The following is a 14,649-nucleotide window of genomic DNA, read 5'->3' as shown; positions in this document are numbered from 1 at the left end:
AGGCAGGTCAGAAGTCATTGGTTATGCCCAACGCTTGTGTCAAACCTCTTACATCTGTAGTGAGTAAAGTTGTGGCGTTATTTGACCCAGTTTAAACTGTGTTGCTCTATGCTTTCTGTCCAGTCAAGGGGCAGTGAGGGTGCGGAACCTGGCAGCCTGCATTGTAAGATGACACAATGTGTCAGTGTGTCTGGCTGCTAACCAGAAAGTTGGTGGTTCGTGAGCATCCAGAGACAGGATTCCTGCATTGCAGGGAATTGGACTATATGGCCCTCTGGGTCCCTTCCAGCTCTATGACTCTATGGCTTCTATGGCTAATTCCCTCTCAGCCATGAAGCTCACTGAATGATTTGGGCCAGTGAATATTTCTCATCTTTCTCAATCTTCATTACAAGCTTGTTGTGAGGGTAAAATAGTGATGGAAAATATTCCTTGGAGTAATATTACCAAGATAACAAATGAATAAAATATGCTTAAATCATAACCCTAGTCAATGTGTACAATGGTGTGAGGGAGGCTTGTGTTTTTGAAAATTGCAACTATAGCCCTATTTGGCTATTCATTTTACTCATGTGAAAACAATTGCACAATGAACGGAGGAAGTGCACTGTTAAGTCCTGCCCTTTTTTTTTATAGCGCTGCATGGGCTGGAGGCTAAATTTGTGAATGAGGAGGTTCCTCTACTCATAGGGCCTTCACACATGATTTTGAACCCTAAGGAACCCAGTGTACAGCCACTTTGAAAAAGACAAATTCCACGCAAGGGATCATTAGGAAAGAAATTAAAATTAACATGGCAAGTATCATGATTTCATAAATATATGGTGCAACCATATTTGGAATGCTGCATACGGTTCTGGTCTCTCCACCTTAAAAATAATATTGCAGAGTGGGGAAAGCTTTAGAAAAGGGCAGCCAGACTGATCAAGGGGATGGATAAACTCTCCTATGAGGAAAGGTTACAGCATTTGGGACTTTTTAGTTTAAAGAAAATGTGAATAAGAGGAGACATGATAGAAGTGTATAGAATAACTCACGGTATGGAGAAAGTGGATAGAGACAATTTTCTCTCCCTGTCTTATAACACTTGCACTCACTGCCATCCAGTGAAGGTGAATGTTGGAAGGTTCAGGACAGATGAAAGAAAGTACTTTACATAACACCTAAACTGTAAAATTCGCTCCCACAAGAAGCAATGCTAGATAGCTCTAAAAGACAAATTCATGGACGATAAGGCTATGCGTGGCTACTGGCCCTGATAGATACATTCTACCTCCACAGTTGGAGATGGTGTACTTCTAAATACTAGTTCCTGAAAACCACTGGAGAGAATGCTGTTGTGCTCAGATGCTGTTTGTGGGCTTCCCATAAGTATCTGGTTTGCCTCTGTGAGATCAGGATATGGGACTAGATGGGCCCTTGGCCTCATCCAGCAAGCTCTTCTTATCACACTGGAGGGGATGAGGCTTGCCAGTATGTCTCCACTTTCCCTTGAATGACTTTCTGCAGCAGTGGACTTAATACCTGAATACTTTGTTTTCTGGTGAAAGCAGGATAGAAATATTTTGCATACATGTGTTTTTTTGCTTGCACTCTGATTCTGAGGCTATCTACGAACCCTGTTTTTGAGGAGGAGTAGGTGGTGGCAATCATATTATTTCTGGATTAACTGGCTGGTGAGGGCCCTTAATGACAACCTTTAAAATGTAATAATATTTTAGAGGTGGAATGTCTTATTTATTGTGATATTATTATTATTATTATTATTTTGACAATCGGAAAAGGCATGTCCTTCTAGAGATTTAAACAAGCTTGAGAGTTTGCCCTTCTCTCGGGGGAGGTTATGAGGCTTAACTCATTAATTAACATGAGTAGCTTTCATATTCGCCTCATTCAAACAAAACAAACAAACAAAACAAACCCCACAACCCTCCACTGAAGGGCAACGTGATATTAGCTTTATTGATACTGTTAATAACAAATGTGTGGTATGCTGGGACATTATAACTATCGGCAAGAAGCCCTGTGAGGTCAGAAGGCGTCTGACAGCTCATTTTAAAAAATAATCTTCCTCCTTCAGATGTAGAAGCTCAAAGAGAATTGCCTGGAGCTTAATGTTATTTTTGTGCCTGCAACACACAGTGGGAAAGTTCTTCTACTCAGTGTAGGTACACATGCATGCCTGCTGGCTCATTGCATTCTCTCCCAAAATACTTCTCTGGACAGTTCATTTTATATTATACTCATCCATATGTACATGTCTGACAGCAATCCAGAGCTTTCACCACATTCTGTTTCATCACACTACAGGAGCAGAAAGTGTGCTGTAAGGAAGATCACATCTAGGTTCTTTCTAAAAGGTTAATTCTGGGCACAAGATTAACATGATCTTAAATATACCCTAGAAATGTCAAGTAGGCAATTGTATATAGGTAAATGACAGCTTGATTCGTAGTACAGCAAGCATAAAACAGTAGCTAGCTTTGTGATGTACTTCCTCACGGTTGACTGTTAGTTGCTGCATCTGTGGTCCTCAGACCATTATATTCCTATTTATATTAGTGCACACATAAACCAAGCAATACCCTTCTCTTGGTCCTGTCACCCTCGTAGGCACACTTGCTAGGGAAGTGGAAGAGGGCCTTCTTGGTGGCTGCTCCCAGACTTAGGAACTCTACAGAAATTATCCTTCTACCATTAGGTGAAGACTTTCTTGTTCCAACACACTTTTGGACTTCTTTTATTGAAGGGCTGGTGCCATGCTGTTTTTATTGTAACCATCTGTATCGTATAGATTAGAGATTTCCAAACTGTGTGTTGGAACACATTAGTGTGTCGGCTGCAGTGTGGAAGTGTGTTGTGTCACGCTGGATCGACCAGCTGATTTCCAGTCTTTTTACCTGAGGAGAATTCTGCCTCCACTGAAGTGACTGAAGCCTCTTGGGTTGCGGGGCAGCACACTCCTTTTCTGCCCAGCCTTCCTGTCCCCACCAGCTGCACCACAGCACATGCTCCACTTGCTGCGCCTCCTTCAGCTGTGGCCTGTCAGGGGTCTGTGCGTGCTGGGTGGGTTCTGGCGCACAAGGAGGGGGCAGTGCCAGGGATGTACAGGCGCTCCTGCCCGGAGAGCCTGTTTATTCAGGAGAGCCCGTTTATTCAGCATCACAGCCTTGCCCTGCACACATTTCTGTGCACAGCAAATAGGCAGGTGATCTGTGCTGATCACCATGGCAGCTCCAGTGGGCTTGATTCCTGCAGGTCAACACCGCCATTTAAAAGCAAACACCTACAGGGGATGGATTTAAAGATCTGACAGTTCTGAACCCTTTTAATGCTTTTTTTTTGCAAATGTCTTGCTCCCAGGCTGAACTTGATGGTTGCAAAGAAATGGGATTCCTGATCTGCATCCTCGCTTGAAGTCCAATTCCCCCCACTCTAGCCTAGTCTCTGAAAAGCAGCAACAAATCATCCTCCTTTTTTGCAGTTATTTACTCACCTCTCCTCCAAATGCACCAACCTCCATCAACAATACTACTCCTGGAAGATTCCAAAGCCATTTTTTCCCCCTCTCCAGGGTGGCTAGAACAGAATAGTCTAGTATTTAAATGCCGCCCCCCAAAAAAAGTCTCTCAAGGAGTCCTGGGCCTCTCTAGGCAATGGGACAATCTCTAGTTTAACCCTTGGAGCACCTCACCAGATAGAGAGAGAGAGAAAGAAAGAGAAGGAGAACAAGGAGAACTTATTTCCAGGTTTGCAGCAAGTAAAACAACACGAAACACACAACTGTGCTTTATCAGCACAAAAGCAGACACTGAGGCTGCAATCCAAGTTTCAAGGCTGCTAGGGATGTGGCAGCCGTGTGATCCCAGGCTGGGGTTGAGGGGTGAGTGCTTCCGCCCTTCTCGCCCTGCCCTCTCCAGAGCCAAGCCTTGCAAGGCTGCTCTGAGAGGCCAGTGTGGGGATGTAGCAACCATGTGAATTCGATTGGGGGCATGGCTGTTGCGTCCCCACACCATTCTGCCCGAGCAGCCTTGCACAGCTCAGATCCGGGGATGGTGGCGTGAGGAGCAATGCTGCTTGGGGCTGGTGTTGCCCCAGCTGCAGGGGGGTTGGGGGCACACATACACCCGCCCCGGGTGGCTTACAGGCACATTCCACCACTGAAGAGCGCCTCCGGTTTGCTAGTAAAACTGAATTATTGTGACGTGAAATGATGCATGTCTAAAAAGTGTGTTACCAAAATGAAAAGTTTGGAAAGCACTGATATAGATAGATAAATAGATAGATGATAGATAGATATCAATGTATAATTGTTTCTTAATTATTTATTCTATTTTTAGCTCTTCCTATTTTTATCTGTAAGCTGTCTTGAATCCATGTCAGAGAAAAGGCGAGGTATAAATAGATATAATAATAAAAAGACGAGCATGTGTTATGTTGTGTTATCAATTGGAAAAGCAAGTGTCTGTCTTCATTGATTTCTCAAACCCCACAATGTGGCAATGTACATGTGCCTTCCTTGAGGCAAAATCAAACTTTTTGATCTCTGACTAGGTGAAGGCCATTCCCCTATAGACCTATGAAGTGACACTGGAGTGCAAGTGTCAGCATTTCCCTGTTACAAGGAAAATAGCATTTCAGCTGTAGAAAATGAACTAGTTCCCTGCAAGGTGTTACCACTTATTTAGACATGTGATGCTACAGCAGCAATTCTATTGTTCCTCTACCTGATTTAAGATATTTTCTCAGCACACATATGTCCCTTTAGGCTCAGCTTAATGCTTTGACAGAATGAGTTGCCTAAAAACTGGCACCTGCCTTTTAGTCTAACATGCTACTTTCCTGTCAGGCAACTTTCAAGCACTGTGTTTCTGCGTGTCCAAATGTGTCTGTGTTAAGAGTACCAAGATGGCAGTGACAAGCTATTCTGGAACTTAAGGCACCGCACTTGACAGCCTGACTTAACACTTGCATTTTTTTATGTTTATTTTTTAAAAAAGCTTTGCCTCTGTGGCCTAAGGAACTAGCATTTTTTAAAAAAAACATTAACCGTTGGAAGACTGGTGTGCCACGTTTTAGATAAAGCTGTGCTAGAAACATGTTTGCTCCTGAAAGGCTTCCGAATGTGCTCGAGTAGGTATTAAGTGCCACAATATATATGTGTTGATTCTAAATCATTGTTTCCCTACCTAATGGAATTTCCTTGGCTACCAAACCATGAACAGTTACTTGAATATTGATTATATGCTGTAGGCCAGCAAACATACTGAAACAGCAAGTTGTGCCTATCTGTGACCATGGGCATATGCTTGTGTGGACAAAGGAGATGCCTCTCCATATGTTTGTACTTACAGCTTATCTGTGCATATGCTTATCTATCTGGAGACATACACTTGAAATAGAATTCTAATCCTCTGTTTCATTCTTTAATTACTGAATTCAAGCTGCTTCACACATGACATTTTTCTTACATTTTCCTTGGAGGAAAAGCATACAGCATTATGAGTTAGGATCATATATTTTATAATGTAAATATATGTTGGGGAATCTATTGCCAGTAGTGGATTCCCAGTACACACACACACACACACACACACGTGTAAGATAGGCATGTGTATAATCTTTACCCATGAAGATGTGCACTTTTTGTTGCCTACATCCATGGGCAGCTAGTGTATCAGTTTCACTTGGTGCCTGTCTGTCTGTGACAATGCCCTAAATAGACATTTTTTAGTTGGTCATAAGGACTTAGAATGTGTGTCCCATTTTCTAGGCCCTTGTTCTAGGTTAACTTCCGCTCCTGTTGTGCCATTAAATCTGAATATTGCATAGACCAATAAAGATGTAGGATTAGTAGCATTTTTTAATTCAGATTTTATATTGATGTCTTCAAGCAGACCAGTGTTTCTACCCAGGCACTGTGCTTTTGTTTTGGAAGTTTAGTTTGTTCCCTGCTGACTTGGCTCACTTGACACCCTCATCCATGCTATGACTTAGCAGGACCTGCACAAACTTCTAGTTACAGGTAGGTAGCCATGTTGGTCTGCCATAGTCGAAACAAAATAAAAAAAAATCCTTCCAGTAGCACCTTATTGGTATGAGCTTCTGGGGAGATGCTCATAAACACTTTGTTCCCCCTGGTTCTTTTTCCTCCCTTGCCACACTGAGCTAAAACCCAGCTTGTGGTTTAAGCTCTTTCCTCACTAACCCCAAGCTGTGGTTAAGGTTTGTTCTTGGGGTTCACAAGGAGAGAGCATAACCGCAAGCCCAGTTTTTGGACAGTATGCTCAGCTCAACTCAGTATGGCATAGAAGAAAAAAGGACTCAGGAGGAGCAAAATGCTTGCAATCTGCTCTCCAAAAGCCCACATGTTGCCACATTCCTGGTGAGCCATAGTTTGGCTTATTGTGTTGAGAAAACCAGGCCCTTATCATAGAATTGTAGAATTGGAAGGGACCCCAAGGGTCATCTAGTCCAACTCCCTGCCATGCAGGAATCACAACTCTCCATGACAGATGGTCATCTTTCAAAGGCAAAAGAGACATCCAGGTTTGAAAGTTGTTTTGAAATCCCGCTGTGTATAATGAACTGCTCACCTGAGGGAGTTTGATCATCTCCTTTATCAGAGGGTCTTGTGATTTCTGACTACAGATTTCTTCTTTGGACTTCTTGGTAACCTTGCTCATCTGTCCACCCCCTACTGACTTTTCATCTTCTTAAGAGAATCTCTTAAAATACAGTGTAGGACAGGGGTAACCAATGTGGTGCTCTACAGATGTTGTTGGACTATTACTCCCATCATCTCTGTTCATTGGCCTTGTTGGCTGAGGATCATGGGAGTTATAGTCCAACAACATATGGAGGGCACCATGTTGGCTACCCCTAGTGCAGGAGTAAAATCACAATAAAAAAGTCATCAGGATCTCTCCCACTGGGCATTGTAGGAGAGGTGACAGTCCTGCTAAAGTTGGAAGTGATGTCTAATTTGCCTTCTTCCCACTCCCACCTGGGAGTTGGTGGGGGGGGGGGATGACAGACTGGGGAAGATAGAGAGGGAAGGCACACTTCAGATGGTGGGTTCATGAATGGCACACCATGGTTATCCCAGGAGTCAGCATTTTGTATCAGGCATCAGCTCAGTGCTATGAAGCTCCTGCTGGCAAGGGGAAGCAAAGCAATACCAGTATGGTAGAAATAGGAGTGTATTTAAAAGGTTTTATCTTTATTGAAATCAGAGTCTGTCAATACTATTCAAAAAGAATAGTAGCTTTGCTTCCATTCCTAACCCTCAATGTAATCCTAAGAAGGTTGTGATCTTTAGCCTTTTGTTCTGATTATGACTATTCTCCTCTAAACTTATATTTATTTTCTAACCCACTTGCAAATGGCTGTATGTTGCTGCTTATTTCTAGAGAGACTGTTACAGATGGAAGCGTGATTAATAAGCTGTTAACTATATTTTTGGTGAGATACTTAAGATATCACTGCAATCTCCCTTCCACAAAGAAGAAGCTGCTGTCCTAGAAAATTACAGCGTCAGGAGCACAAAGAGTTCTGCTAGCTCCCCGTGTGCACTCCTCACTTTCTAGACATGACTCATGCTTAGTATTCTTTTCCAGTGTGCTATTACACAGATTCTCTTCTTTCCTGTCTTTCATTATGACTTCTAATCTGACATCCTCCATAACCAACCTTTCTATCTGTAGTGCTAAGTATCATATGCCACAGACACTGCTTTTTTTTAAGAAAAGGAATGGATTAATCTCAATGCTCAGGAAACAAAGAACAGATATCGTTGTTCCAAGGACTGGTAATGTTCATAAACAATGTGAAAATATTTGCCTTTTTTCTATTCTTTTCTTTTTCTCCTTGTACATTCAGATCCTTCCATGTTTTTAGGCTGTAGCTGGTTCCCACATGTGTGGACATTACTTGATTATAGTACAGCTGATGAGCTGTAGTTGAATGTGTGAACCACCTCCTAGTCTTAAGGAGCAAAGCACCATTTCTGCATGACTCCTGTTTCTTCCTAAGGGGTTTTATATGTGAATAGCCTTCTGTGGAAGGTATCCCTTGCATGAAAGTTATGTAGTATCATGCATGCATGTAGAGAGAGTGCACATTCATTTGTTAAACAGTAGAGCTTTTGGTATCTGTAAGTCAAATCTAATTTCCCTAGAAATTCCAGTACAATTGAACTATGTAATGTGATCAACCAAAATGACTCCCAGAACAGGTTAAAACATATTAAGAATACAGTCAGAAAATATAAACATGTGCTTTGCATCTGTTGTGGCTTCAACAGGTATGCCTGTTCCCATGAATGATGGGTAAATAGTGGAAATAACGCAGAGACAGTTTTTATTTAACCTAGGAAATCCACATATACACACAAGATATAATGGACAACACAGTATCTTCAAATTTTGTCCCTGAAGCAGGATATGTCACCATACCTAATAGCAGGGCTGTCATTAAAATAGGGTTGAGGCATCTACATGAAGAAGAAATTATGTATATAGCCTAATTGCATTTATGGATCCTACACATCATCTAATGGATCTTACAGCATTATGTTTTCTCACTTCCTCTGCCCTCCCAGTATAGCAATAAGTAAAGCAAACCTTAATCAAATAGTTACTAGTTGAAACTCCAGGGCTATTAATATCTATTTTAGGATAACTGCAACTTTTACGGGCATCTAATGCTGACAGCAACCCCTGGGTAATGCTTGAAAATCATGTGTGAAACAATTTTCTTTTAAGTGCCAGTTCTAATTAGTATATCAAGAGTGTTTCTTTCACATCAGTATCACCTAGATCAACAGCTATGTTACTGTATTTAATTTAATTCCAATAATTAATAAATACATGTTCTTAAACCTGTATCAACCAAATCAGCTGTTCTGTTACTGTATTTAGTCTTCTATTAATTATGCTATTAATTATGCAAAAGTCAGCTAAGTTTAAGAGTGATGCAAGGTCAATTATGTGGACTACCATATTTTTCGCTCCATAAGGCGCACCTGACCATAAGGCTTTTTGGGGGGAGAATTCAAGAAAAAAAATATGTGGCTCTTGGGGGCTTTTACGGGAGGGGGGAAGTGAGAGAGCCTCGCTCTGTCCCTTTCCCCACCTCCCGCAAAAGCCAGGGATAGCCGCACACAGCCTCCCCAGGGCAGCGGGATGAAGGCTCCCCGCTACCCTGTGGAGGCTTCGCGGGCTACCCCAGAGCTGCTCAGGAGCTTGTTGGGGCTGGCGGGGGAAGCCCGGGTTTCCCCCAGACCCAAAAAGCAGGTCGGGGAAGCACTTTCCCCCTCTGCCAGCCCCAAAGAGCAGGTCGGGGCTGGCAGGGGAAGCCCAGGTTCCCCCCCCCCCAAACCCAGGGATCACACATTCGCTCCATAAGACGCACAGACATTTCCCCTTAGATTTTAAGAGGAAAAAGTGTGTCTTATGGAGCGAAAAATACGGTATATACAGCTTTTTAAAATGAGGGTGGGGTTATTTAAAAGAATGAAGTGACTGTGGCCTTCATTCATAGGAACTTAGGATACTGTCTTATTCCAGGGCAGCCTAATTGTCCACCCTGCTCAGTATTGTCTCCTGTGACTGGCAACAGGTCACTGGGGCCTCAGGCAGAGGCTATTCACATAACTGCTATCCTCTGCTTTTAACTGGAATTAAACTAGGGACGTTGTCTATTACTGAACTCTGGCTCTTCCTAGAATCAGTCAGTGTGCCCAGGAAACTGTTGCCTTGACAAAGGCTTATTTAGAATCAATTCTACCAGTTTTACATGCAAATTTATTTAGGTCTCTTAAGGTGAAATGACAATATGTCAGTCATGAAGCTCTCTTTATATCTCACAACTACTTCTATTATTGTTGTTGGTGGTGGTTTTATTTTTTTCTGTTATAATGTTAGGATTTTTTCCTGAATGGCACAATAATATTCTGTTTTCTGGTTGGCCTTCTATTTGGTGTTTTTGTTTTTGGAAAGGTTCCTATCACCAAGGTTCCTATCACCTAATTCTCTGTGAGTACTGCTATTTCCGTAGCATAGACAATAAGGAATGCTAGAAAAGAATTTGAGAAGCACACTGCTAAGAACATAAAGACCAACAAATAAAAATTCTTTAAATACATTAGTAGCAGGAGACTGGCCCGGGAGGTGGTTGGATATTTGGATGACAATATGATATTGGCAGTTTTATTTTGAATTCCTTACCTAATGATTCCTAGCATTGAATTTTTCACAGCTGCTGGATCTTGGGTCGGCATCTTAATTGAGTTATCCACTATAACTCAAATGTTTCATTCCTGGCAGTAACCACCAATCCAGACCTCATCAACATATATGTGAAATTAATACTTTTGATCCCAATGTGCATCACTCTACACTTACTTACATTGAGTTGTATTTGGCATTTTGCTGCTATTTCACCCGGTTTGGAGAGATCCTTTTTGGAACTCTCTGCAATCCCTTTTTGTTTTAACCACTCTGAAACATTTGGTACCACCAGAAAACCTGGCTACCTCACTGTTCTCCCCTAATTCTAATATGCCATAATACAAATCTATGGTGCAGCCACACCTGGAATCCTGGGTTGGATCCAGCTATGTTCTGCACAGATTAATGAGCCTAGACTAGCCATATTTGTTAATTTAAATGGGCCTGAGCAGAACTCTGTTCATTGCAACCAATGGTGTACGCTACTTTTCGCCTTGCCTCAAAAATGATATTGTACAGCTAGAAATGGTTCAGAAAAGAGCAGCTGGGCTGTTCTAGTGAATGGAGACTCTCCCCTATGAGAAAAAGTTACAGCATTTGGGGCTTTATAGTTTAGAGAAAATGTGAATAAGAGAAGACATGATTGAAGGATATAGAATTGTTCATGGTATGGAGAAAGTGGATAGAGACTAGTTTTCCCCCCTATCTTATAACACTAGAACTCATTTACATCCAGTGAAGCTGAATGTTGGAAGGTTCAGAACAGTCGACAGAAAGTACTTCTTCACTCAGCACATAGTTAAACTATGGATTTTGCTCCACAAGGAGTAGTTATGACCACCCACTTGAACGGCTGTGCCACTATTTTACTTCATATTCCAAAACAGCTGAGTTATTCGTCTGTCCTGTATTTGTTAACTGTGCTTCATTTGTTTGCATTTCAGGCATTTCTTGTTCAAGACATCTTCTGGAACAACTCCTCTATTCAGCAGTTCTTCCCCTGGATACCCTTTGACCTCAGGAACAGTTTACACACCACCTCCCAGACTGCTACCAAGAAATACTTTTTCCAGAAATGCGTTCAAGCTGAAAAAGCCCTCTAAGTACTGTAGCTGGAAATGTGCTGCTTTATCAGCGATTGCTGCTGCGATCTTGCTCGCCATCCTGCTGGCCTATTTCATAGGTAAGTCCATATTTCAAAAAAATCTCACATGAAGTGTGCAACTGCTTCACTCCACCCTGCCGTGCCCCTCATCCAAAATCCCTTTCTTCAATTATTTGGGGGTAGGGGGAGAGAAATACATTGCTTAAAGACACTGGAGGTTTTAGAATCTAATCTAATTTTAATTAGATATGAGGGCTGTTGTTTTCTAAATTTGTTAGCATATATACCAAGCTTTTTTAATAGTTTGGGCTACGAAATACTTCACTGTAAAACCCTGAAGCATGCCCAGTTTGTATTGTTTTGAGATAACAATAAGTGTTGGATTCTTTATACGACCTAATTCTCTCAGTTTTATACATCCTGAGTTGAATGGGGCAGGCTGGTGGTGGTGGGAGGCAGAATAGCTAGTGAATTGGAATACTGTATAGCCACTATTTCTTTTTTACAGGTTTTGTTCTCTGCACAATAATTGGTACTTTGAAAGTCAACATACATAAAGCCCCTCTTTAACTTTTGTTCTTATTCCATCGTGCCATGCTCTATGGCACTGATTTAGCTGCTCCATACTCTTGCATTGTTAGATTGCGTATTGTCTTTGTTTCTGAATCAGCTTGTTCCGTGTACTATTGGCTGGTCCTGGTATTGATCTTTTACATGTCCTCAGATGTTAAGTCTACTGTATCAAGACAATCTGGCAGTGAATGGGCTTTTCCACCTCCACCATAATTCTAATGACAGCCATAAGTTTGCTAAAAATCAAATAAACCTACATCATTTACAAACTTCATTCTTTGATTACATAAAAGCCACTGTCCCAGTTATTAAACATGCAACCATTAATTAGAGTGCATGCTGCAAGCTCCACATATTTATACACTTTGCTTTTGACAGAGGTCTTTTTGCTGGGAGTTTGAAGATTATGTATAGAAATACAAGCAAAAAAGCTTTAATTTTGCCCAAGATACATGTGTGGCAAATAAAAGGGAGAAAAATATGAATGAATAATGGCATTTGTTAGTGGAGAGTGAATTTCCTTTAAAAGGAACCAAACTAGTATTTGTGCAGTCCATCCCTCTTCTACATTAGACTCTAATCCTAAATACACTTACTAGTTAATAAAATCCCATATAGTATAACTTACTTCTGAGTAAGTATGTATAGGATTGCATTGCTCATCTTCTGTACCTGGCACAAAAGCTAATTCATTGTTTAACATCCGTGAACATTTATTAACATTGTCATTGGAGAGCGAGGATTAAAACAGTCAAAGTCAGGAGTCAGCCTGGTAAGTGTCAAGATGGAAAACTTTTTGGAACCCATAGAAACAGCACTGGACTTTCTGAAGAGTGGTATAGAAGTATACAGTCATACCTCGGGTTACGAACGCTGCGGGTTGCGCGTTTTCAGGTTGCGAACTGCGCCGAACCCGGAAGTACCGGAATGGGTTATTTCTGGGTTTCAGCGCTCGCGCATGTGCAAAAGCACAGAATGACGTCATGCACAGACAAGACGCTTCAGGCTGCGAAAACTGCGGGTTGCGAATGTGCCTCCCGCACGGATCACATTCGCAACCCGAGGTATGACTGTAATAGAAAAATATTTTGAATCCTACTGAGTGTTATTGTGGCTAACATTATTTGTGTTGTTCTGTTTTGAAAATTCTACTTCCAGTTGTGTATTTAAGATGTATGCTGTTTGTTACTTTGCAAAAGGTATTCCTTTAAAACTGTGGCCACACTGCCTCTGGAAACTACTTAAAATGCTTCTGTGGCAGCGCTGGGTGTTTGGAAGCCCTGCCTTATACCATGTGCTGTACCAGTTAAGTAGTTTGTATGGCAGTGCTGAACATCCCACGCTGCAACTATACTGGCAGAGAAACTGTACACAGGATTGGAAGAACACACAGGTTAAGTGCTAAAAGTGCTTGCAAATGTTATCCCCAGCTGTGAAGAAGTGCCACCATAGGGAAGCATTTATCAGCCTCCATATGGTGGAGTAACATTTCAATTGGCTGCCAGTAAGACGAGTACAGGAGTTAAATTGCCGTTAAGCATTTCTTAAATTCTGCTTTTTATAGATACAGATAAATTCATTTATATACAATGTACAGTTTAACTTTTCAAATAAGTTGTCTGCAACATGCTTCTAAGCCGTGACCTTAGCAAGATTTGATATTTAATTTACAGGCGTCATTATTATATTAGATGGAAATAGAATATTGTAGGTGAATATTTCAGGGCATCATACTACACTAGCTAGAGATTAAACAAACAAAAAAAGGCCACCCCTTAATTATTACATTAAAAACCCATGTTTCTATTCTCATATTGGTAACATGTAAAGTCAGTTACTACAAAAGTACAAATATAATGTGCATGGTAAAGTATGTGGAATGTATTATGTTCCATATGATATTTATTACACATATGCATGTTTATGCACCCCCAAAGAAGTTCAACAGAAATGTTTTGGTTTTTTTCCTGGAGGCATTTAGGCTGGGAAATTTAGCTCTGTGCCATCTTTCACTTTTCCCTGAAACAGTAATGCTGGACAACAAAAGCAACAGCATAAAATTAAAAGCAAGACGAAAAAGTTTTATCTCAGGGAAAAAGAAGATGGAAACGTATTAAAGTTTTGAAGATAGAACTATTTTTAAAGAGCTGGTTTTTATAGAGCAGTTTCAACAGCTTTCATGTATTAATTTTTGTCATCTGTGCTCCCTCCTACTTTTGCACAAATGCAATTGACTAAGATGTGGCAGTTTTACATAATTAGAAAGAAAGCAGGTGTATCAGTTCAGCAGTAAGTTTCCTTTAAGGGGTTTCTCTGTGTGATCCTTCTAACATCATGTGACATATATATTGTACATTATGTTGTTGTGTTGGGTTTCTTTAAGCATCAGCACATTGTGTCAAAAACTTGTCACCACTTTGTCAGATATTTCTGAAAGCCCCAAACCAAAATATAACAAAATCCATTGTGAAGGCTATGAGATTGGGATTTAGTCCTTTTAAAACAGGTGTGCCGCTAAAACAGTGGATCAAGTGATAAACCCAGAAAAAAATACAGTCAGCATTGCTCTGAGTAGTTAATATGAAGCATATACCACAAACCCTATTGTTGGCCTATCTTTGCTCTTTGTAGCTGGATCAGAGATGAAAGCGTTTGTCAGTTAAATTCATTTTTGTTCTCTCCTTCCATGCCAAACTTTGAGAATTAGAAAGTCACCTTGTCATTTTTTTTCGCTGCAGT

General features: G+C 41.1%; 1 protein-coding gene across 24 annotated transcripts in view; it reads left to right on the top strand.

Annotated features, from left to right (window-relative positions):
- TENM2 (teneurin transmembrane protein 2) overlaps nt 1-14,649 on the top strand; it is a 753,140-nt gene that overhangs the window by 548,646 nt on the left and 189,845 nt on the right. For all 24 annotated transcript variants that reach the window (XM_083430660.1, XM_083430659.1, XM_083430641.1 and 21 more), the window contains one exon: nt 11,177-11,415. In XM_083430660.1, coding sequence (XP_083286786.1) covers nt 11,177-11,415 — 239 coding nt within the window. The remainder of the gene's footprint in view (nt 1-11,176; nt 11,416-14,649) is intronic.

Source organism: Podarcis tiliguerta (assembly GCF_965153285.1).
Source record: "Podarcis tiliguerta genome assembly, chromosome: 2".
NCBI lineage: Eukaryota > Metazoa > Chordata > Lepidosauria > Squamata > Lacertidae > Podarcis > Podarcis tiliguerta.
The sequence above is the reverse complement of the archived record's forward strand: the minus strand, read 5'-3'. Positions and strand labels throughout refer to the sequence as shown.